Source organism: Mandrillus leucophaeus, unplaced genomic scaffold (genome assembly GCF_000951045.1).
Source record: "Mandrillus leucophaeus isolate KB7577 unplaced genomic scaffold, Mleu.le_1.0 Scaffold18, whole genome shotgun sequence".
Lineage (NCBI taxonomy): Eukaryota > Metazoa > Chordata > Mammalia > Primates > Cercopithecidae > Mandrillus > Mandrillus leucophaeus.
Window position 1 is genome coordinate 2790765 of NW_012101809.1, and position 27562 is coordinate 2818326.

At 47.4% G+C, this 27562-nt stretch overlaps 2 protein-coding genes across 4 annotated transcripts in view; one reads left to right on the top strand and one right to left on the bottom strand.

Moving 5' to 3' along the window:
• Nucleotides 1-6206, bottom strand: part of POLL (polymerase (DNA directed), lambda) — a 9923-nt gene extending 3717 nt beyond the window's left edge. Inside the window, exons 1-7 of one of the 3 annotated variants that reach the window (XM_011977428.1) lie at nucleotides 5765-6206; nucleotides 5206-5366; nucleotides 3783-4077; nucleotides 3237-3399; nucleotides 2523-2840; nucleotides 1419-1592; nucleotides 697-825 (exon numbers count right to left, since the gene is read on the bottom strand). In XM_011977428.1, coding sequence (XP_011832818.1) covers nucleotides 697-825; nucleotides 1419-1592; nucleotides 2523-2840; nucleotides 3237-3399; nucleotides 3783-4077; nucleotides 5206-5320 — 1194 coding nt within the window. In that variant the 5' untranslated portion in view covers nucleotides 5321-5366; nucleotides 5765-6206. Of the gene's footprint in view, nucleotides 1-696; nucleotides 826-1418; nucleotides 1593-2522; nucleotides 2841-3236; nucleotides 3400-3782; nucleotides 4078-5205 lie in introns of all 3 variants that reach the window. The other 2 variants (XM_011977429.1, XM_011977427.1) reach the window with 2 other exon arrangements.
• Nucleotides 6207-6231: 25 nt separating this feature from the next.
• On the top strand, nucleotides 6232-27511 carry DPCD (deleted in primary ciliary dyskinesia homolog (mouse)). The gene is made up of 6 exons (XM_011977430.1): nucleotides 6232-6338; nucleotides 12783-12863; nucleotides 18917-19041; nucleotides 19379-19512; nucleotides 26689-26791; nucleotides 27215-27511. The coding sequence occupies exons 1-6, from the start codon at nucleotides 6275-6277 to the stop codon at nucleotides 27317-27319; spliced, it is 612 nt and encodes a 203-aa protein (XP_011832820.1). The 5' UTR covers nucleotides 6232-6274; the 3' UTR covers nucleotides 27320-27511.
• Nucleotides 27512-27562: the final 51 nt, after the last annotated feature.

Sequence of the window (27562 nt, forward strand, 5' to 3'; positions counted from 1 at the left end):
GGATGGTCTCGATCTCCTGACCTCGTGATCCGCCCGTCTCGGCCTCCCAAAGTGCTGGGATTACAGGCTTGAGCCACCGCGCCCGGCCTTAACTCAATCTTGATGGCGCTTTCTTCCAACCCCAAACCAAATCCTACTGATGCTGTGCTTTTACACCAACTCCACCCCAAATCCTGAGCCAGCCTTGCGTGGGCTTTAGAAGGTCCATGCATCTGAAAAAAGACATAAACCTTTGCACATTTGTGCATTTTGGGGAGAATAGAGTCCACAGTTTTCATCAGGTTCTCAAAGAAGTTGGTGAAATAAAAAATAAGATAAAATAAAATAAAACATTAAAAACCTCTGCCCTGACCCACCCTAACCTCAAGTAATACAGATATAATCTACCTGTAATCTAACCCTAACATTAACCCAATCCTAACACCAATCAGTCTAGAATCAAATCCAAGCCTAATAGGCCTGACTACTGAGAACTAGAATCTAGAGGGCTGGTGTTACAGTTCTTTCCTACCAAAGCCACCCACCCCACCTCTGGGCCTGGAGCTTCAGTCTTAACTTGCTCTGTGATCAACCTCTGGTGACCCAGTTTCCTCTGCCTGCTGCGCTCCCCAGCTGAGGAGTCACGGGTTCTTGACTTTGACCCAAGACCTCAGAGCAGGACCTGGCTGTCCTCACTGCTCTAGGACACCCGCTTACTGTCTGCTCAATCTCTGTAGCCTCCTCCCTGGGCATGCGTTCCAGGAAGTCATTGTAATGCTTCAGGCCAATGGCCTGCTGGGTTGTCAGGGAGGCCTGGCTGCGGATGTCTTCCAGACTTCGGAAGCCCTGGAAAAAAGCAGCCAGATGGGGAGCTGTGAGGATCCAGGACCAATGAAGAGGCATGAGTGAGCACACACATGAAGCTTCCATCGCCCCAGGCTCTAGGGAAGGCTAGAGGCAGGACCAACCTAGGGGTGGTTGGGTCTGTACTCAGCAGGACTTGGGAAAGGCAGGGGGCATGGGAAACATGCCATCATCCAGCCCTGCCACCATCCTAAAATACTCATTCATGATTCCATCAGTCTGAGGATGGGCCTTGTCATCTTCATCCTTACCAAGCTGCCCTGGTGATTGTGGGCAGAGCCAGGATTGGGAACCACTGCTCTAGACATGCAGTGTCAAGGCCTGGCCTCCTCAGGAAGGCCCTTGCTGGTCTGGGGAGACAGAGAAACATACTTCTTGTCCCGGTCTACTCCTTCTTAAAGATACCAAGCAACAAGGCTGTTCTGGGAGCTGAGGGGTCTATATGAGTCCTGGTCCCCTTGAAAAATGGTCTCCCTATACTGTGGGTGCATTTCCATCAGAACACAGGGTAGGGAACTCTGGGGCAGGAACTCTGAGACAGCAAAACTGAAGTAGGGGCTAAGTCAGGGTGTGACCTGTTGGTACCACATCCGGGCAGTCTTGGTCCCAGCTCCCCAGATGTTGGAGAAGAGCTCCAAGACAGGCACACTCTCACTGATATGGTCCAGCTTTCGCAGATGCCCGCTCTCCAGGATCTCTATGATTTTCTCAGCCATCCGCTTCCCAATCCCAGGGATACTGCAGGCCTCCTAGAGGAGGAGGAGGCAGAGGCAAGAAAGAAGAGTGAAGAGATGGAAGTGGTAGAGCCAGTGGAAAGGAAGCTGACTCCTCTAGCAGATGCTGGCGTAAAAGCCCCCGCTGGCTGCTTGGCAACTGTGTGGCTATGTAAAGCTTGGGTGTAGTTGAAGATAAGAATTTTGGATAGAATGAGGGCTGGGTAATTTGTCTTTTGGTTCCCAGAAGGATGGAGACCAGCAGTAAGAAGTAGAAAATAATGATGATATTAGTCACCACCACCACCACCATCACCATCATCATTATTCCAACAGCAAGTGCTAACATTTACTGAGGGCTTATTGTATGTCAGGTCCTGTGCTACAGGGACCATTTCACTTAATGGTAGCCCCTTTTTACTAATGAGAAAACTGATGCTTTGAGAGTTTAAGTAACTTGTCTGGAGTCACACAGTTAGTGAATGACAGGAACCAGAGTTCAAACCCTGGTCTGTTAGGCTTCAGAGTCTAAACTTCTTTTAAACAACTTTTTAGGCCGGGCACAGGGGCTCATGTCTGTAATCCCAGCACTTTGCAGGGCTGAGCCAAGGGTGGATTGCTTGAGCCCAGGAGTTCGAGACCAGTCTGTGTAACATTGCGAAACACCATCTCTACTAAATAAATAAATAAATAAACAAAATTACAAATAAAAAACTTCTAATTATGTTAAAAAATTCAAAAGTAGAAAGATCAGTATAACAAACCCCCAAGTACCCATCTCCCAGCTTCAACAACTATCAAGATTTTGCCAATCTGCTTTCATCAATTTTCCTTTTTTTTCTTTTGTGCAAGTCCTAGACCCCATAAAATCTTCACCACTGTACCTGAACCGCACTGGTGACTGACAGTGCCTTCACTAACTGCTGGCTAGTAAAGACCCCTCTTCCCACCCTAGCCCCTGGGTACCTGGTACGAGGTGACAGGCTTATGGAAGCTCTTGAGGGCATTGATGGCCTTGGCATAGCCCAGGGCCCTCCACTTGTCTCCCTGAACACTGTAGGCTTTGGCCAGAACTTCCAGCTTCTCTGTGATATGGAGGTTGTGGTTGGTCGCCTTCTGGCTTGAGGGCTGTGCACAGACCCACTTATCCAGGACCACAGGGGCTGGGCTAGGATCACAATCTCCCTCAAGGGAGGCGGGGTAGTGGCCACTGATGAGGGCTTCCAGATCAGCTGCGCTAACCTGGGTTCCTTCCCCATCGCTGGCTTCATCATCAGAGATGGGCTTGGGGTAGAGAAGAAAAGAAAACAATAAATTCTTGTCCTCCAGGAGAAGGGATCCTTAAAGGTGGGGGTCATCTTCTTTGTTCAGGGGGAGGGTCTTCTAGTCAGACCTAAGAATGAGGTGGGGCCTTCTGCATCAGACTTGGATCACCTCGGGTGTGGGGCCACATTCCCTTTGGCTCACCGCAGTGCCTAGCCCTAGGATCCCCAGTGGTATGTGTTAGATACGGCCTAGATGAATGCAGGAGTGATGAGTGTTGGGAAGAGCTATATGGCTTCACAATGGGGTCCTCCTCTCTCCGGGGACTGGGACTTTCTGAACAGTCATCAGGCCCTCCCCATTTCTGTGATCTGCTTCCTAGCGGAAGGGAGCTCTGAGGGATGGAAGGCTCCTGACCTGGGCTTGGGTGTTTGGTGCCTCTTTTGTCTTTTGGGGAGGAGACACAGGCCTGGTGGGAGAAGGAGGAGGAGGAAGTGCTGTCTGAAGCAGGGCCTCATGGGTGCCAGGAGGAAGAGAAGCATCCTGCTCTGCCTTGCTGGGCTGTGACTGGTCCAAGTACCTGTGGGGATGGTGATGGGAGGTTAAGACACCAAAGGTCTCACCCTGTTTCTGTCCCCAGTCCTAATGTATTCTGAAATACTTGGTTTCCCAGTGTGTCCAATTAAGAAAATGAGTTTTTTGAGGTTTTTGGAGTTTCTCTTGAGACAGGGTCTTGCTCTATCACCCAGGCTGGGGTACAGTGGTATGATCAAGGCTCACTGCAGCCTCAGCCTCCCTGGCTCAATCAATCCTCCCACCTAACCCTCTTATAGCTGGGACTACAGGCATATACCACCATGCCTGGCTAATTTTTAAATTAATGATAGTTATTTTTAATAATTCAAGAAGAGAGCTCAAGATGCTACTAGAAAACATTGGAAAAAAAGACTGGGATCAGCCCACCTACTGGGGATGAAGATGCTGAATCCAGCTACATCCACCAGCCTCCTCTCCTGAAGGCACAAGCTCAGCCAGGCTGACTTCACCAGCTGAGCACCTGGGGGCAGCCGGGGTAGTCTGAGAAGGCGGAGGGCTCGCTCATAGTCCATGCCTTCATCCACCACAATGTGAGTGACACCTGGGCCCTGGACAGGGCATAACTGGCCACCATGCTGAACAATCTGCTTCTCAAAGAGTTCTGCCCGGGCTCGTCCAATGCCAGTGCGCACAACGTGGGCCCGAAGGGAGCTCAGCCACTCTGGGGAAGGAACATCCAGATGACTACTGTCATAACTTTTTAATTTTTATCTGCCACCCCCTGGCCACAACTTCTAACATGATCTGAATACAACTTCTAACATGATCTGAATGACGTGTTCACAGTCCCCTACCCTGAAAATAAGCATTTGTCTTCCATCCAGGCAGGTTTCCTTCTACATACAGCAAATTTTTTCACAGGCCAGTACTTGAAAGTAAGGGACAAGGATTTTTATATGTCCCGTTCCTTCGTGCAACCTAGAAGTGTCTGGCACATTGTAAGTAACCTGTAAATATCTGCTGAATGAATGCCTCCTCCCTTCTTACTTTGTTTTTGTTTTTGTTTTGTTTTTTTCGTTTGTTTGTTTGGAGACAGTCTTTTTTTTCGTTTGTTTGGAGACAGTCTCACTCTGTTGCCCAGGCTGGAGTACAGTGGCGTCATCTTGGCTCACTGCAACCTCCATCTCCCGGGTTCAAGCAATTCTCATGCCTCAGCCTCCCAAGTAGCTGGGATTACAGGCGTGTGCCACCATGCCTGGCTAGTTTTTTGTATTTTTGGTAGAGACGGGGTTTCGCCACATTGCCCAGGCTGGTCTCGAACTCCTGAGCACAGGTGATCTGCCTGCCTTGGCCTCCCAAAGTGCTGGGATTACAGGCATGAGCCACCGCGCCCAGCCTCTCTCCATACTTTGAATCCTTTATCATTTATTCTTTCAACAATGCACATTTCTTGCCCTTACACTCTGACAGACCCGACAACCCTGCCTCCAAAGCCTCTGCCATTTATTTATCAATTTGGCTGCAAAACAACTAACAACAAGCCTGGGTAATGGAGGGGGGTTTCTGTCCCAGTCCCCCAGGGCAAAAATTATACTGGTCATTCCCTGAGGGTCCAGGGAGTCTTTTTCAATTGATAGGGGTGTTCAGGTAGAAAAGAAGATAACACAGCAAATGGCCTGTCCAAGACCCAGGACCAAGCTTAGTACAAGGCAGATACAAACAGACCTGCAGTCCCTGGACAGGCAGAGTCAGCTCCAATATCTGATTCTGGACATGAACAACATAGGGCTGAAGCACATGAAGGCTGAGGGTTCAAGCGCATGAGGGTTCTGAGAGTGGGTCATCTCACCTTCTGCTTCTTCTCCCTCTTCCTTCCTGGGAATCTTTGCAAGTACTTTTGATGATGCATCAGCATGAATTTTCTTCCGTTTGGGAAACGCCTTCAAGATACCCCTGGGATCCATTGAAGTACGGCTGGATCCCAGCCTGTTGGAGGGTTGGTCAGGGTTGCTGTCAGGTGGAAATACAGAATTAAGGATCTCCAACCCCTTTGCCTATGGAGGTAGGGGGTAGCAGCCCAGTTTGGGGAAGCGGGAGGTGGGGGGGGGATCTCTTCAAACCCCGTTAAACTAGCTTTTTAGCCTAGCTTCACACTCCCCAGTCTTTCAAAGTTGGAGTATTAGGGGAAATGAGGGGAAGGCTGGAGCTATCGGGGGTACTTTTGAGGAGTAGGAAACTATACCCATTCCTCAAAGGGGTTGCTCTAAAGATTCAGCACAGCCCTCCTGCTGCGGCCCACTTCGAAGGGCTTTACCAAAATGGGATGCTGGGCTAGGAAATGGAGCTTTAGGGGATGGAGCGGAGACTGGGGAGGACCTGCACATAAACTCCACATACTCTTTTTCTACCTCCAACACAGACTTGCAGAGGAAAACCTGAGGAGGCGGACTTTCGCGGGTGAGTGGGAACGCCCTGCACCTGCTCTGGTCTCAGCCTCTCGACATGGGGATGCTCAGCGCCGCAGCTGCGGGGAGATGGGGCACGGCCGCAGCAGGTGTAGGGAGCCCTCCGGGAATGGAGGAGTCTCGCAGCTGGGGGTGAAGACCCGGGCAGGTGTGGTGTACTCGCCCTGTACGCAGCTGGCGCAGGCCAGGGAATCCCAGCTCGGGGCTAGAAGAGAGTTGGAGTGCCCAACCCCGGCGCCAAGAGTCTCTCTCCAACCGTCAGAGTCAGTCCCCGGGTGCGGTCGACAACTGGCCAAGTTGGTCACCCGAGGGTGGGCAGGAGTAGGCCAATGAGAACGGACGAAGGGGGGAAGGAGGGCAAATGCCCAGAATAGCTTCCGAGTCAGCCGGAAGTGACCTTCAGTGGAACGGTTGCCATGGCAGCGGCCGGGCGGGCTGCTTAGCAGAGGAAAGATGGCGGTGACGGGCTGGTTGGAGAGTCTGCGGACAGCCCAGAAGACTGCACTGCTGCAGGACGGTAACTCGAGGGTCCCCGCGAGCTCCTTCGTTTTTTTCCCCCAGGGTCCGGCCCTCCGGGAAGGGCCTCAGGGCCTGGGTCGGCAGAGCTGGAAGGGTCTCGGTGGTCAGCCGGGCCAGGTCCTGCATTTGCGGATGAGGAGACTGAGGCTCACAGAGATGACATGACCGGAACACATGTCTCCGGACACCCCTTAAATTCCTCTACACCATCTCGCCCCGCTCTGAGTTCTGTTGCTAATATAGTAATTTCTTTTACATTCGTTATCTCATTTGCTCCTCACCACTGTCCTGAGAGGCTAATTTTCCACCCCGTTTTACAGAAGAGGAAACTGAAATCCAAGAATGTTTTAGACTTTAGAGAGGAGAGAGGCCTGGGCTCTAGTTCCGACTGTGCCATTAATTCACCACGGGCTCTCCAGTCGGCACCTTTACTTGTTTGGGCCTCACTTTCCTCATCTGTAAAATTAAGTGGATGGACTACCGTTGTTATCTCTGAGGTCCTTTCCAGCTGTAACATTTTTGTTAAGTGAACCTCTAAATGTTTTCTGTGTCTTAAGGGGAGCTAGAGCAAGGACCAAGGGCTGTGCCTGGAAGAAGTGGGCACAGGGGCATGGATATCTAACTTTTCCTCACCCTAGGATTGGCCGATGTCAGCCCCCTGTGCACTTGGGTCCTTTCTGGACCCACTGGGTAACCAGGATGAATTGTGTCTGAAGTTCCTGAGACTTTCAAGATAATAGCTGGTGATTCACATTCACAGGCAAAGGCCAATCAGGGAAGCCTGGAGTTTGTGGATATTAAAATCATTTACTCGTTCGTGCAACATTTAGGGAGGCTTTTACTATGTGCCAAGCTCTAAACTAGAACAGAAAGAAAAAGATATGTTGTCACAGGACTTAGACTGGTTGGGAAAAACATGTATTTAAGTAATAAGATGTGTTAAATAGAGGTTGTAGTCTTGTATAAAATGGTAGGAAAGAGTGAAGGTGTAAGCGACATCTCTTTGGAAGAAGACCCAACAGAAGTGATGATGTTTCTGGGTCCTGAAGAATTAATAAGGCCAGGCACAGTGGCTCACGCCGGTAATTCCAGCACTCTGGGAGGCTGAGGCGGGTGGATCGTTTGAGCTCAGGAGTTCGAGACCAGCTTGGGCAACATGGCCAAACCTCATCTCTTCAAAAAATACAAAAATTATGGCCGGGTGTGGTGGTTCACGCCTGTAATCCCAGCACTTTGGGAGGCTGAGGTGGGCGGATCCTTTGAGGCCAGGAGTTCGAGACCAGCCTAGCCAAGATGATGAAACCCCATGTCTACTAAAAATGCAAAAAAATTAGCCAGGCATGGTGGTGTGCACCTAGGTAATTCCAGCTACTCTGGAAGCTGAGGCAGGAGAATCGCTTGAACCCGGGAGACGGAGGTTACAGTGCACTGAGATTGCACCACTGCATTCCAGCCTGGGTGACAAGTGAGTAAGACTCTGTCTCAGACAAAAAACAAACAAACAAACAAAAGACAAAAATTAGCCGGGCATCACGGTACATGCCCCGTAGTCCCAGCTACCTTGTGGCTGAGGCCAGAGGACCACTTGAGCCAGGGAGGTAGACGCAGCAGTGAGCCGAGATCATGCCACTGCACTCCAGCTTGGGCGACACAGCGAGACCCTGTCTCAAAAAAAAAAAAAAAAAAAAAAAACAGGAAAAAAAAAAGAATTAAAATAGGTGTTTGCTGAGTGAAGAAGAGGGGATAGCTATTCAAGGAAGAACGACTCACATATAAGGGCCCATATGTAAAGGTGTGAAGGTACGTGCCTGATTACTAGGGGAGTAACAAAACGTTTAGTAATGTTAAAGCAGTCACCCAGTCAGAACAAACCACCTGTAACTATGTCAGGTACTATGCTACATGCCAGGATAGAAGGGAGAATAAAAAGGTCCCTTTTCTCAAGCAGCAATAAGGGGATGTTGTGGAAAATGAAGAGAGGTTACAGATAAATTGGGACATATTGTGATAGATTTCTTATGCCTTGCTAAATATTTAGGACATTTTCTCATAGGACAGTGGTTTCTGTTTTTATTGTGGTAATAAATACATCACAGAATTTAGCATTTTAATCATTTTTAAGTGTACAGTTCTGTGGTATTAAGTGCATTCACATTGTTGTGCAACTATCACCACCATCTTCAGAACTTTTTAATCTTTCTCAACGGAAATTTTTTTCTTTTTGGAGACAGGGTCTTGCTCTGTCACCCAGGCTGTGGGGTACAGTAGTACGATCATAGCTCACTGCAGCCTTGAACTCCTAGGCTCATGTAATCCTCCCACCTCAGCCTCTTGAATAGCTGGGACTACAGGCATGTGCCACTACACTCAGCTCAAGTGAAATTCTGTACCCATCAAACGCCAACTCCTCATTCCCTCCTCCTCCCATCCCCTGGCAACCACCATTTGACTTTCCGTCTCTATGAATTTGACTGCTCTAAGAACCTCATCTAAGTGGAATCATACAATATTTATCTTTTTGTAACTGGCATATTTCACTTAGCGTAATGCTTCAAGGTTCATCCATGTTGCCACAGTTGGATGCTTCCAGCTGTGCCGTTAATTCACCACAGGCTCTCTAGTCGGCCCCTTTACTTGCTTGGATCTCACTTTCCTCATCTGTAAAATGAAGTGGATGGGCTACGATTGTTATGTCTGAGGTCCTTTCTGGCTGTAATATCGTTTGTAAAGTAAACCTCTAAATGTTCCCCGTGTTTTTAGGGGAGATACAGCAAGGACCAAGGGCTGTGCCTGGAAGAGGTAGGCACAGAGGTATGGATATTGTAGCATGTGTCAAAGTTTTGCTCCTTTTTAAGGCTGAGTGATATCCCATTGTATGTCTATACTGCATTCTGTTGATTCATTCATCTGTTAATGGACACCTGGGTTGCTTCCAACTTTTGGGTATTGTGAATAATGCTGCTCTGAACATGAGTATACAAAGATCCACTCCAGTCCCTGCTTTCACTCTTTTTGGTCACAGTAGTGTTTAAACAAATATTTTATCAGCCAGGATTTTGTTAAGTTCTTTTGTTAGTAGCATCACAAAATGATGTTAGATTCTACCCTATCCACAAACTGAAAAACAATTCAGTATTGCATATGTGGTTTGCCTTGTCAAACCTGCAGGTTTACCCCTGGGTGTGTAGGAGGGATATGGGAGTGGGGGAGGGTTACTCCCCTCCACCAAGAATCATGGCTATTGATATCTTGAGTTGGATAATGAGAATTCAATGTCCTTTTGATTTTTTAAAGAAATAATTCATTGTGGAAATATGAAAAATAAAATAAGTCACGTATAATATTACCACCCAGATAATCATAATTTAGTGTTTTTTTTGTTTTGTTTTTTGAGATGAGTTTCACTCTTGTTGCTCAAACTGGAGTGTAATGGCGCAATCTCGGCTCACTGCAACCTTTGCCTCCTGGGTTCAAGGGATTCTCCTATCTCAGCCTCCTGAGTAGCTGGGATTATAGGTGCCCGCCACCACGCTTGGCTAATTTTTTTTGTATTTTTAGTAGAGACGGGGTTTCACCATGTTAACCAGGCTGGTCTTGAACTCCTGACCTCAGGTGATTGGCCTGCCTTAGCTTCCCAAAGGGCTGAGATTACAGGCGTGAGCCGCCACGCCCAGCCCATAATTTATATTTTTATACATAAACTTCTATATTATTCCATGCGTACACTCACAGTTATTTTTTCTTTTACAAAAATATACTAATATACTTAATAATTTATATATACATTTATTTCTAGAATAAATATACTATTAAAACAAAGTATAGATAAGTATCGCATAATCATTGAGTAAGGGAGGATACTCTGAGTGCAACTTCTAAGGCAGTAACCACAAAGAAAGAAAATATATAGTTGACTTTATAAAAACTAAACACTTGTGTTGGGCACCTGTAATCCCAGCTACTAGGGAAACTGAGGCAGGAAGATTGCTTGAGGCCAGAAGTTTGAGGCTGTAGTATGCTATAATCATGCCTGTGAATAGCCACTGCACTCCAGCCTAGGGAACATAGGCAGACACTCTTAAACAAAAACACTTGTTTGGGAAAACCCACTTTAAACAAAGTTAAGGGCTGGGTGTGGTGGCTCATTCCTGTATTCCCAACACTTTGAGAGGCCAAGGCAGGAGGATCGCTTGAGCTCAGGAGTTTGAGATCAGCCTGGGTAACATAGTAAGACCCCATCTCTACAAAAAAATTTTAAAATTAGCTGGGCATGGTGGTGGCTGAGGTAGAGGATCACTTGAGCCCAGGAGGCAGAGGTTGCAGTGAGCCGAGATCACACCACTGCACTCCAGCCTCGGCAATAGAGCGAGACTCTCTAAAAAAAAGCCTCAGTTGGCCGGGCGTGGTGGCTCACGCCTGTAATCCCAGCACTTTGGGAGGCCGAGGTGGGTGGATCACGAGTTCAGAAGATTGAAACCATCCTGACCAAAATGGCGAAACCCTCTCTCTATTAAAAATACAAAAATTAACTGGTGTGGTGGCATGCACCTGTAGTCCCAGCTACTCGGGAGGCTGAGGCAGGAGAATTGCTTAAACCCAGGAGGCAGAGGTTGCAGTGAGCTGAGATTGCGCCACTGCATTCCAGCCTGGCGACAGAGCGAGACTCTGTTAAAAAAAAAAAAAAAAAAAAAAGCCCTCAGTTTTCCTCATCTATGAAATACAGGTAATGAAGACACATAGGATTATTGTGAGAATTAAATTTGTTAAGACATGTGAAATGCCTGGTGGATTTCGTAAGCACTGCATCCTGTCTGGACTCAAGGCTAGATGCCAAGGGGAGAAGATGGTCAGGCAAGACCCCCTCAGCTCCTCCCAGGCAGTACCTTGGATCAAGCTCCTGCAGGAGAGCCCTTTCTAATGCTTGTGAGCCATCCAAATGATTAAGGGTGGTATAACCTAGGGCTCTGCTAGAGGCCCTGCAAATTTAGGGGTGAGTTTACGCAGAATACCAATTAGGAATGGCTCAAGGGACTGTATACCAGAGAAGTGAATTGGACAGGAAGAAGGCACCTTGGGGCTCTTATTCATTAAGCATACATAGGGTACTTGTCTACTGGATGTTAGTGCTCTGTTACTAGTTTTACTGAGGGGTCTGCCTGTATCTACTTCCCTACCTATAAAAAGAAAGGGGAAATTACATAGCCACTTTTAAGCAAATGCTCCATGGGTAGAGGAATTGGGCTAGGAGACTCCCTTAGTTTCTTTTTCTTCTTCTTCTTCTTTTTTTTTTTTTTTTTTTTTAAGACAGTCTCACTCTGTTGCCCAGGCTGGATGGAGTGCAGTGGTGCAATCTCAGCTCACTGAAACCTCTGCCTCTCAGGTTCAAGCAATTCTCCTGCCTCAGCCTCCTGAGTGGCTGGGACTACAGGCACCCGCCACCACGCCCAGCTAACTTATTTGTATTTTTAGTAGAGATGGGGTTTCACCATGTTAGCCAGGCTGGTCTTGAACTCCTGACCTTGTGATCTGCCAGCCTCGGCCTCCCAAAGTGCTGGGATTACAGGTGTGAGCCACTGCACCCGGCCTCCCTTAGTTTCTTCTATTCTTTCAGTGGATAGTGCATCAATGTTTATTCATCCTTTTAATCAGTATTTAGTTGAGCTCCTAGTATATGCCAGGAGCCACGCTTGGTCTTTAGGAAACCATAGCATGGGGATGAAACCCCTCCTATCTAGTAGAAGAGAGGCAATAATCAGAGAGTCACATAAATAGATGTAAAATCATAACCAAAGTAAGTGCCATGAAGAAAATGCATGAGGACTTAGCGTTGTGTTACTGTATGATAGGAATGGCCTGGAGATGTGCAGAAGGCAGGGCACTGGCATGGCTAGAGGGAGTGCTTGGCAGGAAACCTAATTCAATGTCCTGAACACATAGGCTTGGTTTTAGGAAGTGGGGAGAGAGAGATAAATATGTTGTCATTCATGGGAAGACAAATGCTTTTTAAAAGTATCATGGTATGTAGTAAACGCTCCACTATGGATATGAGTAAAACATTAGGGAGGCACACATGAGGACGTGATTAATCCTACGAAGGTGGCTGGAGGTGATAGTGGAGGAAGACTTCCCAGTGGAAGTGACATTTGAGCTGGATTTTGAAGGGCAAAGAAGAGTTCCATAGATAGGAAAAAGTATGGAGCTGTTGCTGGTAGAGGAAACAGCAGAGCAAAGACATGTTCAAGGAAAGCTTCAGAAAGGGAGAGAGTCTCAGGACATGTTTTAAAGTAATGGTGGGTGATGGTTGGCAAGGAGTTTGGGGAGGCCCTGGCTGGGTTCCTCAGTACTCCCAAGGCTGGTGCTGTTTCCCAGATAGGCCCCTTGATCTGCAAGGGACAGGGCAAGGGGAGGCTTTGAGGTAAGGCGCTCTCTGTTTTGTGCACAGGGAGAAGGAAGGTGCACTATTTATTCCCAGATGGCAAGGAAATGGCTGAAGAATATGACGAGAAGACGAGTGAACTACTTGGTGAGTGACAGAGGCTCCCAGTGGGCCTTTAGGAATACTTGGTGCTGACCTAAGCACAGTGACCACTCCTAGCCTTAGGCTTGAGGCAGGAGCCCAGATCAAATGTAGAAGCTGGGAGAGACTGAAGCCCTCGAGACAACAATGTTCCTGCGAATAATCTGGGCACCGAAAGTGGAGTGCAAGTCCTTTTGACCAGTAAAATTCATCCCTACCCTTCGCCCCAGACAAATGAGAGAGTAATTCTAAGATGTAGAGAAACAGTTGGGAAAAAACTTTACAGAGGAGGTGGTATTGGAAGTCAGCCTTGTAGGTTTAGGAGGGATAAGGGCAGACTTTCACCACAATTTGTTTTTCCTTGTTTTTTTTTTTGTTTTTATTTGTTCGTTTGTTTGTTTTCTGAAGCCACACCAGGAGCAAGCGAGTATCAGAGGCAGAGCTTCTGAGCTTGCCTCAAAGGCAACACTGTAAAATATGGTCCTCATCTTGAAGAACATCTCAGTCCAAGAGGGTCAAAACAGTGATTTTGCAGCGTGGTCACTTTCTTTCTTTTTTTTTTTTTAATATCCAAAATGTGTTTATTGAGGTGGTTTCCCACTCATCTTGATTCAGAGTGCTTTTAGTGCTGCTTCCTCCTAAAGGAACATCCTTCTGTAAGCCTTGCTTTTCCTCCTGTAGGCTGGCAGAGGACAGTGGAGCAGCCAACACACAAAACTACCATTTGTGCATGGCTAAAGACCGTGTTGACTTTATAGCATCCTGGGCATTTCACATCCATGAAGTAGGAATTGGGGCTTTGCATCAGGCATTTCTTCTTGTGTTTCCTCTTCTCCTCTTCCGGGGAGGGATGAAGGAGATCCTTTGCGAGAGGCATGTTCTCGTGTGGGTAGGTCGTCACCGCCAGAAAAGCAGTGTGGTCACTTTCATTCCTGCAGCGCCTTTCCTCTAAGAACAGGCTCATGGGTAGCGGCTCCAGCTCAGATTTCTGGGAATTATTTGATTTGTCCACTGTGTTCTCAGGTGTGCACATCAGCATTAACCAGCTTCCCAGAGCTAGGTGGCTGGCTCTTTGACCCAGGGCCCAAGGCTGTCAGCAGTGGGAGTTGGTCTCTTTATTAAGTTCCATCTGAAATGCTAAGACCAATGATGGAATCACGGGCTGGTTTATTTTCCTGTCATTATTCTTGGCTTTAATTTCTTCCTGGGCCTGATCGACAGGTAGTATTGGTGAGGGAATTTCTTTTTCCCTTTTTCTGACAGCTCATAAATGTCTAGAACCGACAACGTGGATTACACTGGCTTGCATTCCCTCAGTCTCCAGTCTTAAAATGTTTGTCCTGCGCATGTTCAGTCACACAGTGAAGTGTTGATCCCTCCTTATTATGAGCTGCTTGGGCTCCAGTCCCAATTGGTTTAGTCTGGTGCTATTAAAAATCTTGATGTGTTTAGCATATGACACTGATTCGGTGGAAACCAATACAGTAGTAATATCCTCACAATGCATTGTAATTTATAGTGCTCCCAGGGGATGACAGCCTTGGAATGCCTAACAGGGGAGAACTTATGAAAGCAGAGGTCACGTGGACTAGCCACCACCATAACCAGGCCAGAGAGTAGCCACAGCTCCTCACTCCCAGCCCCCCATGCCACTTCTCTACTCCTCCACACAGAGCAAATAAAACAGCTATAGCTGCTGCGGCTGTAAAAACAAACAAATAAAACCCGGTGTCTTTGTTGTGCTTGGACATGAAACTGAAATTAAAAACAAGTCCAGATTTCTTCATTTGTAGCACCATGTGCCCTGATATCCCACATTAACCTGTCACTTCTCCTGGTGGCAGGTGGGGAATAGACCGTGGCTTCCAAACTCCTCTTTCTTAAAAGCGGAAATGGAGAAGACTGTTCACAGGAGAACACTGTTTGGCTAAAGTTGACCTAATAATGATATTAATATCATGACTCTTACTGGGCACCATGCTAAGTGCTCTATGTGAATTACCTCATTTACTCATCCTCATTAAAGCCCTATGAGGTAGATACTCTTGTCTCCATTTTACATTTGGAAAAAATGGAAGCTCAAAGAGGTTAAGCACCTTGTTGAGAATTATGTAGCTAGTTTCTAAGCCAGGATTTAAGCCTAGTTCTGTCCAATTAAGAGTCCAGGCTTTAGTCCTCAACAACATAGTGCTGGGAGTTGAGAATACTTAAATCCAACTTTCTTTTCTTCTTACTATGTTTTTCTTTGCCCAGAAAGGCCTGAGTGTGGACTGATGAGCAGACAGGAGGACCTCACTGGAGCCACTGGGCCCAGCTCTAGAACAGCAGATCTTTTTCGTACTCTTCTTCCTGCCCACCACCCCAGCTGCCCTGGCAAAATACTATTCATTATTAATTTTTAAGTATAAATAATCCCAGGGTTTGAGCTGGCTTTTGCTTATGCATTCTATGAAGCAAAATAGGGACATGGTTTTCGTGGCAATAAATAGGAATAGTTTCCATTTTTCTAGCTAAGTATACAAATTTGAAAATTAGCCAAACTGGTTTTCTGTTAGAAAAACTCAAAGTAATTTACAGACAAAGAATTGCCAATAGGTGTGCGTCAGTCTGGGACAGAGTTCCTCCAGTTGGTGTTAATAAGCATGTTAGTGTCCTATTTTTTTTCCTACCCTCTCAGTGCTATTCATTCCCACCCCCCACAATGATTGCTGCATGTATTCATAGAGGAAAAAACTGAAGGCCCCATAACAATGATCGGAACATCAAACCAGCCTGAGAAGAACACAGCATGTCCAAGGGGGCTGAGGCTGAAGGGCAGGCCATCCCCCAGCGATTACATTCGGATTACCGACTTAATCTGCTTTGGTATTTGACCGCCAGCCTAACCACCCGAGGCTGCATTTGGAGGATATTGAGCACTTTCATCCCCAAGCACTTCACTGGCTTTATAAATGACCCACTCGATTCCCTTCGGCCTCCTCTGGGATGGGACATGGCAGCTGTTTAATAGCCACATAGCAATGTTGCAGTGTTTTAGGGCAGAAAAGAAGAATCCTGCATCCAGTTTAAGCTGCAGGGAGTATTTAGGGAAGGGGAATGTAATTATCCACATTGGAAGCGGGCCAGGGCTTGGAGCTTTGGGGAAAGAGGCCTTTAGGACGTCTACTTTCCAGCCCACCTGAAAGATGGGGCCTCCTTTCAGCAGTCTGGGACATCAGCCTGCTTCCTGCTGACTTAGGAAAAAGCCCCCAGGCACCACCACCTTTATATATTCCCCATCAGACCCTTAACCAGGGTGGAAAGTCTCCTTTCCAGGGTCTGGCTGGGGCTCAGCTGGGAAGATATGACAGCGGCCCGGGAAGCTGCCCCACACACACCAGTTTGGGTTTAACATATAATCAAATCAGAGTGACAGCAGGTGGAAACAGTCTTCTGTTGCCACAGGAGCCGTCCTTGAGTTCAGGAACAAAGACAGGGACAAGAAAGACAAGACAAAGTGTGCATTTTTACATGTGCGTTTGCACATGTGCACTTGTGCATGGGAAAAATAAGGAGGACTTCACCAAAATCTTTTATTGGGTCTTATCTCTAGAGGGAATGGAAAAGGAGACTTTCTTCTGCATTCTAACAAAGAATTTAATTCTCAAGATGTTTAAACAAAAAATAAAGGTGAAGCAGCCGGAGGTGTCAAGTTCCCTGAGTGGTTTTTAATGTCAGAAGTAAGGAAACCAGCAGCTGACTTTCTTCCTTCTTTGAGTACTTCTTGGGAAGTTTTCTGTGTAAAACTCAAAATTTCTTGGAGTAAAAGAGTGCACAGAAAATCCTGGGGTGGTTATCGTCCCTCCAGGCCACCCTGGTGCTGTATTGTGCATTAGGACACCCAATTTAGCAAGGCCCATGACTTAACGGGGCACCTCACTTATCCAGCCCCAGGTAGTGAGGTAGTCCTCATATTTTACTTTTTCAGATAATCAAAGCTTACCCTTTAAAGGTCAAATATAAAAAAATTAATTGATCTACTTGAAAAAAAAAAACAGAAACCTTTCAAAATATTACATATGCTTATTGAACACTTTCAGAATAAAGTTTTATTAATAATTCAAATTCTGAATTTGGAGTTACGAGGCCCGGAGTTTAGCTGTGGCATTTGTAAGATTGTCTCCTTGAGCCTCAGTAATTCTTCATACTCTGTTTCCTGGAGAGTAGTGGCAGGGGTTGAAAGAGAGCAGTCAGGGAAGAAATGCTATTTTTCATTTTAAAAGTACAGACATTGGAGTAGATGCTTTCTAAAGGAACTTCCACCTTTAAAATCTGTGATGGTTGTGTTCTATTATAAAGTGGCACCATTGGAGTCTAAGGGTGCTTGTTTGCCCTTACACTAAATGGTCCCAAGTGTTTATGTGGTTCTGACACTGCCGTCCAATGTGAGCTGTCCCCATACCATTGTCAATATGCCTGAGAAAAAAAGTAATTTCCTGCCTTATTCTACACACAGCATTTTATACCTAGTCTGAGCAAGAATCTGAGAGTGATCTTTCCTGTAGTATAGAGTAGGGTACATGGATCTTTTCACAATAAGCTGCTGCTCAGAGGCATTTGTCACTTCTGAGTTCGCGACTGTGACAGAGGCCCCCAGAAGGCTGCTTCCAGTGAAGAGAGGTATTAACACTGAATAGATTTGGATATACTCCTGGTCACAGTCCATTCACTTAAGAGAGAAGTATTTGTGGGGGAAAAAAAGTTGCCTATAAAGCATATTTCCAAGTTTTACTCTTCCTTATTAATTTTCATTATAAACTTGGAAATGTGTTTCTAGGGAGAATTTTTGGCCCTAAGAGGTAATAAAATCACACTGCAGAATGCAGCAGACCTTATAAAAGCACATATCCAAGGGAAAATTCTAATTTTACAGCACACTTTTGTGTTCAGGTTGTGTGCCTTACTTATAGCGATAAGGGCATTTGGATTTGACACAGCTGCTCAAAAGGTCTAAAGTAAACAGCTGGCCTGCCTAGTGCTGAGAACCTGACTGTAGCTATCAACTCCTACCTGGAAGAAGACACAAACAGAAACAACTGTAACCAAGTACTATGCACTTTTTGAGTTGTTTAGCTCCTTAAACAGCTACAGAGGCTGCTGGTCTTTAGCACCAACTGGGCTCCTCAGGCTGGAGGATACCATAGCAGGCAGCCCCCAGATTCCAAATGCGGCAGGAAGGGAAAGGAACTGGAGGATGGGAGGTCACAGCTCAGAAAAGATCCCCCTGCAGTGATGGACTGCATGGTTCCTGAAAATGAAAATCTCAGCAGGGGTTTTCAGGTACTGTCCATTCAACTAGTTTCTTGATTTATAATTTTCATAATATATGTGCCTTAAAATCTTATGCAAGCATCTGGGTTGTTAAGGTAAAATAAAGATGGTTATTTGCATTCTAAAAGGACTCCCTTTTACAAAAAATTCTCATTAGATCTTTTATAAACAGTGCATTTAAAATATGGCATGTGCCTACAATTTTGTTTAAATGCAGCTTTGGGGCGTTTTTTTTGTTTTTGTTTTTGTTTTTTAAAGCAAGGTGTACCTGAAATGAGTGAATTTCTATATTTGGACTTTCTGAATCATGATACAGACCTGCCCAACAGCTTTCACCCTCTTCTTTTTTCCTCTGCATGTTTTTGAGGGAAAAAATGTGCCTCAACTCTTTTTTGGGATCCAGATTTTCTCCATTACCAGAAACAACCCTTTTCCTAATTTTCACTTCTTCTCTTTGCTTGAAGCCATACCTGAGGGTTTCTTGACTCCACTTGGCTCCTCTCAGAGCTTCATTCCAGTTCCTTTTGCCTGAGCGCCCATGAGATGCGCTTTGCAGGTTGTCTAATGTTGAAATGCTCTACTGAAATTTCAGAAGTTGTGAGGTCCCTCCTTAAATTAAAGCCGAGAGTAAAGGCCCAACACTCCCACTTTCATCTTGTGCTGGTTACCTAGTGTGGTGCCGGTGATTCGACAGAAAAGAGCAGAGACCCTCTCTTCACTCTCATCCTGATGCTTGCTTCTCTCCCCAGTGAGAAAGTGGCGTGTGAAAAGTGCCCTGGGAGCCATGGGCCAGTGGCAGCTTGAAGTAGGAGAGCCAGCGCTCCTAGGAGCAGGAAACCTGGGGCCTGAACTCATCAAGGAAAGCAATGCCAATGTACGTCCATCTGTCCAGGTGTCTTGCACGGGCTGAGGTGGGGGTGGGCTGTGGGCTGCTGGCTCTTGAGGACAGGGACCATGTCTTGTTCACCTCCTCGCCTCCAGTGTGCCACCTGGACACAACAATCTATAAATGTTTGTTTCAATGAATACAGACATTTTGGCTTGATCATCCCAGGGCAGGGGCTCAGGGCCTGGAGTGTTGTAGCAATAGTAGTGTCAGAGGGCAGCAGTGGAGAAGAGTTGAGGGTCTTATGCCCCGGGGTAGAGCTCTGATGAGGGTGGAGCCTTCCCTTCCCCAGGAACAGTCCTCGAGTTGGATTTGCCTTCTGTAGCCTATCTTCATGCGCAAGGACACCAAGAAGAGTTTCCAGTGGCGAATTCGAAACCTCCCCTATGCTAAGGATGTCTACAGTGTCTGTGTGGACCAGAAGGAGCGCTGCATCATTGTCAAAACAACCAACAAGAAGTGAGTAGCGTGGAGGGCACCCTGTGTGCTTGTGTATGAGCAGGCTGTAGGTGGGGTTTGATCTGGGGTTAGGATCATTATTCAGGCTGGTCCTGCAGAGAGGAAGCCCTTCTGCTTCCAGGTATTGGAAGGGCTTCCTCTCTGCAGGACCAGCCTGAATAATGTAATCAGCTCCATCAGGGAAGAGAAACTTGAATGAGTGTCTAGTATAGTACCTGGCATAGACAGGAGCTCAGTAAATATTTGTTGAATGAATGAGATGATGAGGGAAATCACACGACCATTAGCTTGTGGTCTCAGGTGGTTCTCCTGAAAGGTTATTATGATCTTGGTCTCCTGGCTGGATCCAGTCCTTGTTAAGGGTGGCCTGGTGACATCAGTGTCAGAGCTGGCAGGGAGCCATAGCTTGGAAGGCACACCTGTCTGAAGTGGCAGTGACAGTCCTTTAAAGCAGTACTTGACAGCAGTTTAAAGCAGACTGGGCAGCAGTAAACCTAATCCCTCCCCAGACTGAGTGACAGTGGGGCAGATGCTTGGGCTGCTTGGAAATCTCTTGCATAATGCTTCAAAAGGGGTACTCAACTTCCATTTGTGGTCCCTTAGAGGGGAGGCAAACTGCAGGGGTTGAAAGGACAGAAGGTGGCCACAGTGCATTTCCATTTTGGAAATGCATTGATCTCGTTTAGGTTTCTGAAGCCCTGGCTGATCACAGGAGAAGAGAAATGCCCTATGTGAGGCCCGAAGGGAATGGCCCTGAAATGAGTCAATCTTGACCTGGGCTAGAGAGAATACAGTCTAGGGCCAACTCCCACAAAATAGATTTGTGCATTCAGATGGGAGGTTTTACAAGTTACCCGTCCGCAAGCTGTGAAGCCATTCAACATGCCTCATGGGGATGCCCCCACCCATCTCCTGCTTTACATGCAGTAATGGGGACCCAGTTCCTTGTGCATCTCCTCAGGTGATGTGGTGCCAGTCTCCCCTTCCATCTCCCTCAGGCCCACGAGGCCCACAGGGAAGCAGGGTAGCTCCCAGACTCCCCCATTGCAGCCCTGGGTGCTGCTATCCTCTTGTGACCCCCATATCCCATTGCTTTGGCAGGGTTAAGAGGACAGGGGAAAGGGTGGAGATGGATGAATTAATTTCAGGATTATTGCTGTACATGCAGCCAGCAGCCCCTGCAGTGGGCCTTGTCTATAAATATCAAGTCATAATAATAAGGGTTTGTGTTTATAAAGCACTTTGAAGCCCTCAGATAAGAGGCAGTTTATTCCCGTTATTGTTCTCATCATTAACAGGAGTCACTGCCTAAAGTGGAATTTAGCAATTTCAGACAACAGAGAAATTGCCTGTAGGAAAACAAACTCCATGCTTCAGCAAGCATTCCCCGGCGGAAGAGGCCTTGGGTCCATACTGGGAACAAAAGTGCTTCTGATAGCACTTGAATCTGCAGCCCAGCACTTTGTGAAGCTGGCTGCTGCCTCTTTTTTGTCCCCCAGAGGTCACTGTCGAATACAGATATCAGACAGAAATGTGATTACCAGGGAGTGAGGAAAGAGAAGCTAGCTAGCTCACCAAAAAATTCATCTGTGGGCAGATCCTCTGGGTCCCATCTCCTGCGCACATCCAGCCATAGGTGGCGCTGTTGGCCAGGAGCTCCGTGACTAGAGGCCCACGCTAGCTCTTAAGGCAAGTGGGGGTTGTTGGATATTTTTGAAATGATGGGTGAGTCCAGGTGGGATGGGAGTGATGCCCCTGGAGGGGCAGGGCTGAGGGTTGGATTCCCATAGAGGAGAGAGGAGTGTTTCAGGGCCCACTTTGGAACCCACACTGAGCCTCTGGTCCGGTGTCCCAGCCTGGCTCATCCCTGTCCTCCTTAAGTCTCTCCTTTGGGAGGTTACCTAGAGGCTGCTGAACCCTTAGCCAGATCATTCCTGAACTTAGTGGCATTTTTACCTTCTACCTGGAGGAATGTGTTTTATACCTTGACTCCCATTAATTATATAGAACTCAATGGCTATTCCTTTTAAAAAATTAATTTGGAAGGGAGAGCTTTATTTCTCATCAAGGGTTATAGCCTGCATAGACATTCTTTTTTGTTTTGTTTTGTTTTGTTTTAAGAGATGGAGTCTTGCCCTATTGCCCAGGCTAGAGTGCACTTTTGCACAATCATAGCTCACTGCAGCTTTGAACTCCTGGGCTCAAGGGATCCTCCCGCCTCATCTTCCTGAGAAGCTGGGACTATGGTTGCATACCACCCCACCTGGCTAAGTTTAAAATTTTTTTTTGTAGAGTTGAGGGTCTCTCCATTTTGCCCAAGCTGCTCTCAAAATCCTGGGCTCAAGTGATCCTCCTACCTTGGCCTCTTGAAGTGCTGAGATTATAGGCATGAGCCACCACACCCAGACCAGTGTGGCCTCTGGCCAGAAGCCAAAAACTCAGTGGCTACTCCCTTCCACAGTGTTTAGCTTTTTAAGGATACAGTACATTTAAAATCTGTTTTCTGATCATCATGCTATCGGAAGGTGGGCAGGATCCATACTTTTATTCTTGTGTTATAGATGATTATATAAATGTATATATAAAGTCAGCACGATGAACCAGCCTGCTGAAAGGAAAGTTAGTGACCATCTCTCTTGATGCCCAGGCATCTGCACTTTCCACCACATCATGGCATTTCTCTCTGACTTGACCTCTTCCTTCACCGGGAGGTTCCATACCTGCCCCAGTTCTAATATTCTGAAATGTGGTTACTGACCAAAGCCAGAGTTTCTTTACCCATACTTGCCTTGTCTCTGAAGAGCTGGGTTGGTGACTTTACTTGAAGGAATTGATTGTAGTGTATCATGTCCTTGGCCTCACATATTAGTGAGGGCTGAATCAGGGAAGGAAAAAAGTGCTCTTCTAGGATCCCAGTGTTGAACCATCTATTCCTGATAATAACGTTTGTGCAGAAAGAGGGCTCCTAGCCTCAGCCTGGAAGTTGGCCGCTGTAAGTGGAATGAGCCAGGGTGCAGGAGTGAGAAGTTGTTGGGTTAAATCTGGCCTGTGTCACATATTAGCTGTAGAAGGTAGGCAAGGTTTCCTCATCTATCAGAGAACACTCAGAGCTACTTCACAGATTTTGGGGAATTGGATGAAATCGTATATGTACAGGCCAGCACAATGGCTGGCCTGAAGCAGGTCCTCAACAGTTCTTTGGAAACTAGAATCTGAGGAGAGCTTGGCTGATTTGACATTGGTGATACTAACACTGTGGGAGGTGTTAATAGGCTTCACTAGAAAAAAGGATTCTGTGGTCAAGTAAGTTTAGGAAACTCTGGATTAAACAGGCTGCTCTTTGGTGGGGCTGAGAGCCTTTAGTATGTGTGTGTGATTGTGACTCTCTAGCAGGGGGTGGCTGTGGGTGGGGGTGCCGAGTTTGCCTAGCGCCTTGATGTTTAAGAAGATTTGCCTGCTGCTTTTCTAAGGGCGGACTGGTTGGAGGCTTCTCTGGACCCTCTGGCAGTGTGCAGGTGTGCATGGCACCCCCTCCGAGGTATGTGAGGCACGACCTGAGTGATTGTCCACAGCAGCCCTGCTCCTGCCTTCAGCCTCCAGAGTCTCTCTCCCTCTGATGGCCTGGCCTCTGGTGCCCTTTTGGATTGGAGAAGGGCTGGAATTGGGGAGGGGATACAGTAGAGAGTGTAGAGAGGGAGGCAGTAGGTCATTCCTGAAACAGCCAAAATGGAGTTGTCTGTGGAACAGGGAGAAGATAGGGTACAGAGTTGGCCTGTTCTGGGCCCTTTGACAATGACTTCAAGTTCATCTAGTGCAGCTCTTTTATTTGAAGAAGGAATGTGGAAACTGAGGCCCAGAAATTAAGTGACCTGTCCAGGGTCACAGGGCAGGGCCAGGAGTTCTGCGACAAGCCTTTACTTCCACATACGTCTTTTGAAGACTTTTGACATTCAGAAAGCAAGGCCATTGATGTGCTGGAGAGAGTACCCAGGGGGCCCGCAGAGTGTTTAGACTCCAGGGGAGACAACCTGTTTCATGGTTGAACATCCCCACCTCCCACCCCAATATCTGCCCCATCCTTGGACAAATGCAAATAATCTAGACCATGGTGGGCTATTACTTTGTGGTGAGAATGTGGAGACATGGAGGGGTCAGGAGATTTGGGGGATTCTCACTTTAATACGGGCTTCTCTGTTTACCAGCTTTGTGAGTTGGGCAAGATATCTAACTTTTCTGGGCCTCAGTTTCCTTTTGTTTAAAAGTGGATAATAGAAGTAACCAACCTGAGAGAGTTGTTTTGACAACTAAATGTGTTTAGAACCTGGCACAGAGTAAGCATTAATTTTTTAAAATATCATCTTTCATTGTATGGCTGAGATAGAACAGTGAAGGGAGGTAGGAATGGGGGAGAGCGGGGCATCTGCTGGAAGCCAAGGAACTATCCTGCTGTAAGGATTCAACTTTTAGCAGAAACAAAACAAGGTATGATCAGCAGGGATATGGCCTTGTTTCTTTTTTTGAGATGGAGTCTTGCTCTGTCACCCAGGCTGGAGTGCAGTGGCACAATCTCTGCTCACTGCAACCTCCGCCCCCGGGTTCAAGTGATTCTCCTGCCTCAGCCTCCCAAGTAGCTGGGACTACAGGCGCCTGCCACCACACCTGGCTAAGTTTTGTATTTTAGTAGAGACAGGGTTTCACCATGTTGGCCAGGCTGGTCTTGAACTCCTGGCCTCAAGTGATCTGCCCACCTTGGCCTCCCAAAGAGCTGGGATTACAGGAGTGAGCCACTGCATCTGGAGGCCTTGTTTCTTCTTCATCTTTTTCTTTTAATTTTTTATAGAGACAGGGGCTCGCTATGTTGCCCAGGCTGGTCTTGAACTCCTGGCCTCAAGTGATCCTTCCACCTCAGCCTCCGAAAATGCTGGGATTACAGGCGTGAGCCACCATGCCCGCCCTCTTCTTCATCCTTATATCCCCAGCTCACAGCTCAAGGCCTGGGACACAGTTGATGCCCAATAAATGTCTGCTGCCTACTACAGCTGTCTGAGCTGAACGTTATGACTCTTCCAGAAGCACAGTGGGTCTCTCTGTTGTCCAGGTGCTGGTGAGAAAGTCAAGTACAGTACCCATCATGGAAAAAAAACCCATGTCTGGGGAATGGGGGTGAGAATGGGGTGGGCTGCCCCAGGAGGAGAAAAGGCAGATGCCCCCTACTCCCTTGAGCCTGACTGTCAGGAGCTTCTAAGAAGTTGTTTAACCTCAACCAATAAACTAAATCCATTACAACAGACTCAAAACCAAGCTGAGCCTCCACGTGCTCTGCCTTCATTCCTCTTGCCTGGAGGTAGGAGTAGTTCAAGGAAAGCAGGTGCAAGCTATGCACCTTAAGTTCCCTCTGATCCTGTCCTTGCTGTTGTGGCCAAGCCCTGGGATTCGTTTTCTGGTCCCACTGCCCCAGCCTGGGGGAATGGTTCGGCTGGGCTGCTTCCCTCCTGGTTCTGCTTTTTGTGTATCTTTGCAGGGAAGATGTTAACACTTCCTAACAAGTCTTTGTGTTCATCTAATCTCTGCTGTTTAACCTTTGACTCTCCCCTATTATCAGTGTCTGCCACCTTTGCTGGCCAGACCAAAGGCCCCAGGAAGAGCCCTCAGCCTGAGCTGGCTAGGAAGAGGATGAGGCAGGCATTCCATCCCCGGTTTGCAGGCAGATGGATCGCCTTTCCCTGGGGCAGAGCTTTGGAAAATAAAGCAACTTGCAGTGCCATTAGGATCCCCCAGCCCCCACTCCTTTTGAACTGTCAGCCTTTAAGTAAACATTCTTTTCCTGCCATGGGTCCCAGTACCTTGGTGGGGAGTGGGGAACCTGGGAGGAGAGGGGCCCCAGAGTCTCTGTTGAACGGAGGGATTTGGGCAGGGAGGACGGGGGCAGAAGTGCTGCATTGATGTCAACTCTCTGAGTCCCCAGGGCATAGGGGCTTTTGAAGTGGACTCAGGGTAGCTGTCACCACAAGGACCAGGCCCCTCTGAAGTACTAAAAGCCCCATCCTCCCCAGACCTCTCACTTGAGTCTGTTTGTACCTGCCTGAGGTGTTTCCCTTCACAGCCCATACAACCTCTGCAGCAGAAAGTGATGCCTTGCCCAAGTGACAGGTCTGGCAGCCCCTGGCCAGATCCTAAGCCACATTTCCACCAAGGAAAATGCCAAATTGGTATATTGCTAGAGATGAAAAGGCCATTCATTGTGCTTTGGTGTAGTAAGCATCAGACCAAAGACAAGGAATCTTAATCTAATCTTGACTTCCATCCCAACTGACAACTGGCTGTGAAACAAGGCACATTTCATCTCTCTGAGCCGAGTTCTCTTTTTGATAAGGGGGGTCAAATTTCCTGCGAAGTCTAGTTATACACATTACGAACTGGGTGTTGCTATCTGTTTTTTTTTTTTTTTAAATTAAAAGGCATCATTAATCTCTGAACCAGCACCTGGAGATGATAAGGACCATGTGTGATGTGTAAAAATGGAGGAGTGGGGACTTGGGGCCAGCCAAGTAGTCCAGAGGTCCAGCTTCCATGATGAGTTACATGGTTTGTCCTCTCAAGGAGATTTCTCCTAGTAGATATACTTTTCCCTCTGGCCTACAAGTAGAGCCAGGCTAACAAGGCCTTGAAAGGCCCCAAAAGAGGAACAGGTAGTTGAGGCCTTCAGAGGACTTCTTATGTAAATGGTAGCAATAGGGCCCCAGCTTTGGGAGACAGGTCTGAATGTCCTTATTCTGTCCGTTGTTAGAACACGCCCCATTTTTCTGGTGTCTCCATGAGGCTTTGGGTGTAGAGGAGTCCAAGCTGCTTGAGCTATTTGTGTGTTCCAGGCTTCTTCTGCCTGTCTTAGGGAGACCCAGCTCTTGAGATGTGAGTCACTACAACCCCTGGTCTAATCACAGAATTATAACTGGGTTCTGTTCTTCTGCCACTGGACTGGACATAAGGCTTGCATTCTATGCTTTCCAGGGCCACTGAGCTCTAAAATACTGGTGTTCTAACTGGCTTGTCTTTTCCCTCTCTGCATGTGTGGAAGGTGTGGGAGAACTATGTAGAAGCTAGGCAGCAGAGGGCCTGATGCCCAGCTGTTGGGGTCACCTTGCCAAGTGCCCCAATGGCCTCTCGGTGTCCCCACAGGTACTACAAGAAGTTCTCCATTCCTGACCTAGATAGACACCAGCTACCTCTGGATGACGCCTTGCTAAGCTTTGCCCACGCCAACTGCACCCTGATCATCTCTGTAAGATTCACCCAGACTTCTTGGACACTGCATCAGGGAGAGTCTTCCTCTTTCCCTGCCCACTTCCCATCCCATAAGAGTCCTCAGTTCTAGCCCCAAGCCCTAGGGTGTGCTTGTGGGAGAACAGACATCTCTAATTCAGCATAGGGGAGAGCAGGGAGGGGGCTCAGGGAGGAGCCTGACCATATAATTCACAGCTAGAAGAGGGTAGAGGATGAAGGGGAAGCGGTGGAAATTGAACTTGGGTTCTGGTCCAAGGTTCGCTCCTACTCAGGCACGTGACCTTGAGCAAATCATTCAATCCTATAGACCTCAATTTTCTCGTGCAAATAAGGGGATCAGAAGGAGTAGGGGCCCCAAGTGTGTACGGAAGGAGAAGGGACAGTGACTGAATTATTTTCTTCTTCCTGGCTCCATCCACAGTACCAGAAGCCAAAGGAGGTTGTGATGGCTGAGTCCGAGCTACAGAAGGAACTAAAGAAGGTAAAGACAGCCCACGGCAACGATGGGGACTGCAAGACCCAGTAGTTGGCCGCTGAGCCTTATACCTCCAGCACAGGGGGTGCCGTGAGACTTCAAGGCTTGGTCCTTCTTGACCACGGCAGCCTCCTATCTTCTAGGAGCTATCACGGGTCTACAAGAACTGGGCCGTGGGGCACTCCTAGCCAGTGAGTCATGGTCGTATTTCCTGAGTAAAGTCATTCTGAGCTACTTACTGCACAGGGACTGCCCTCTTGTTTACCTCTGTATGCTACCTGGCCCCAGACCCCA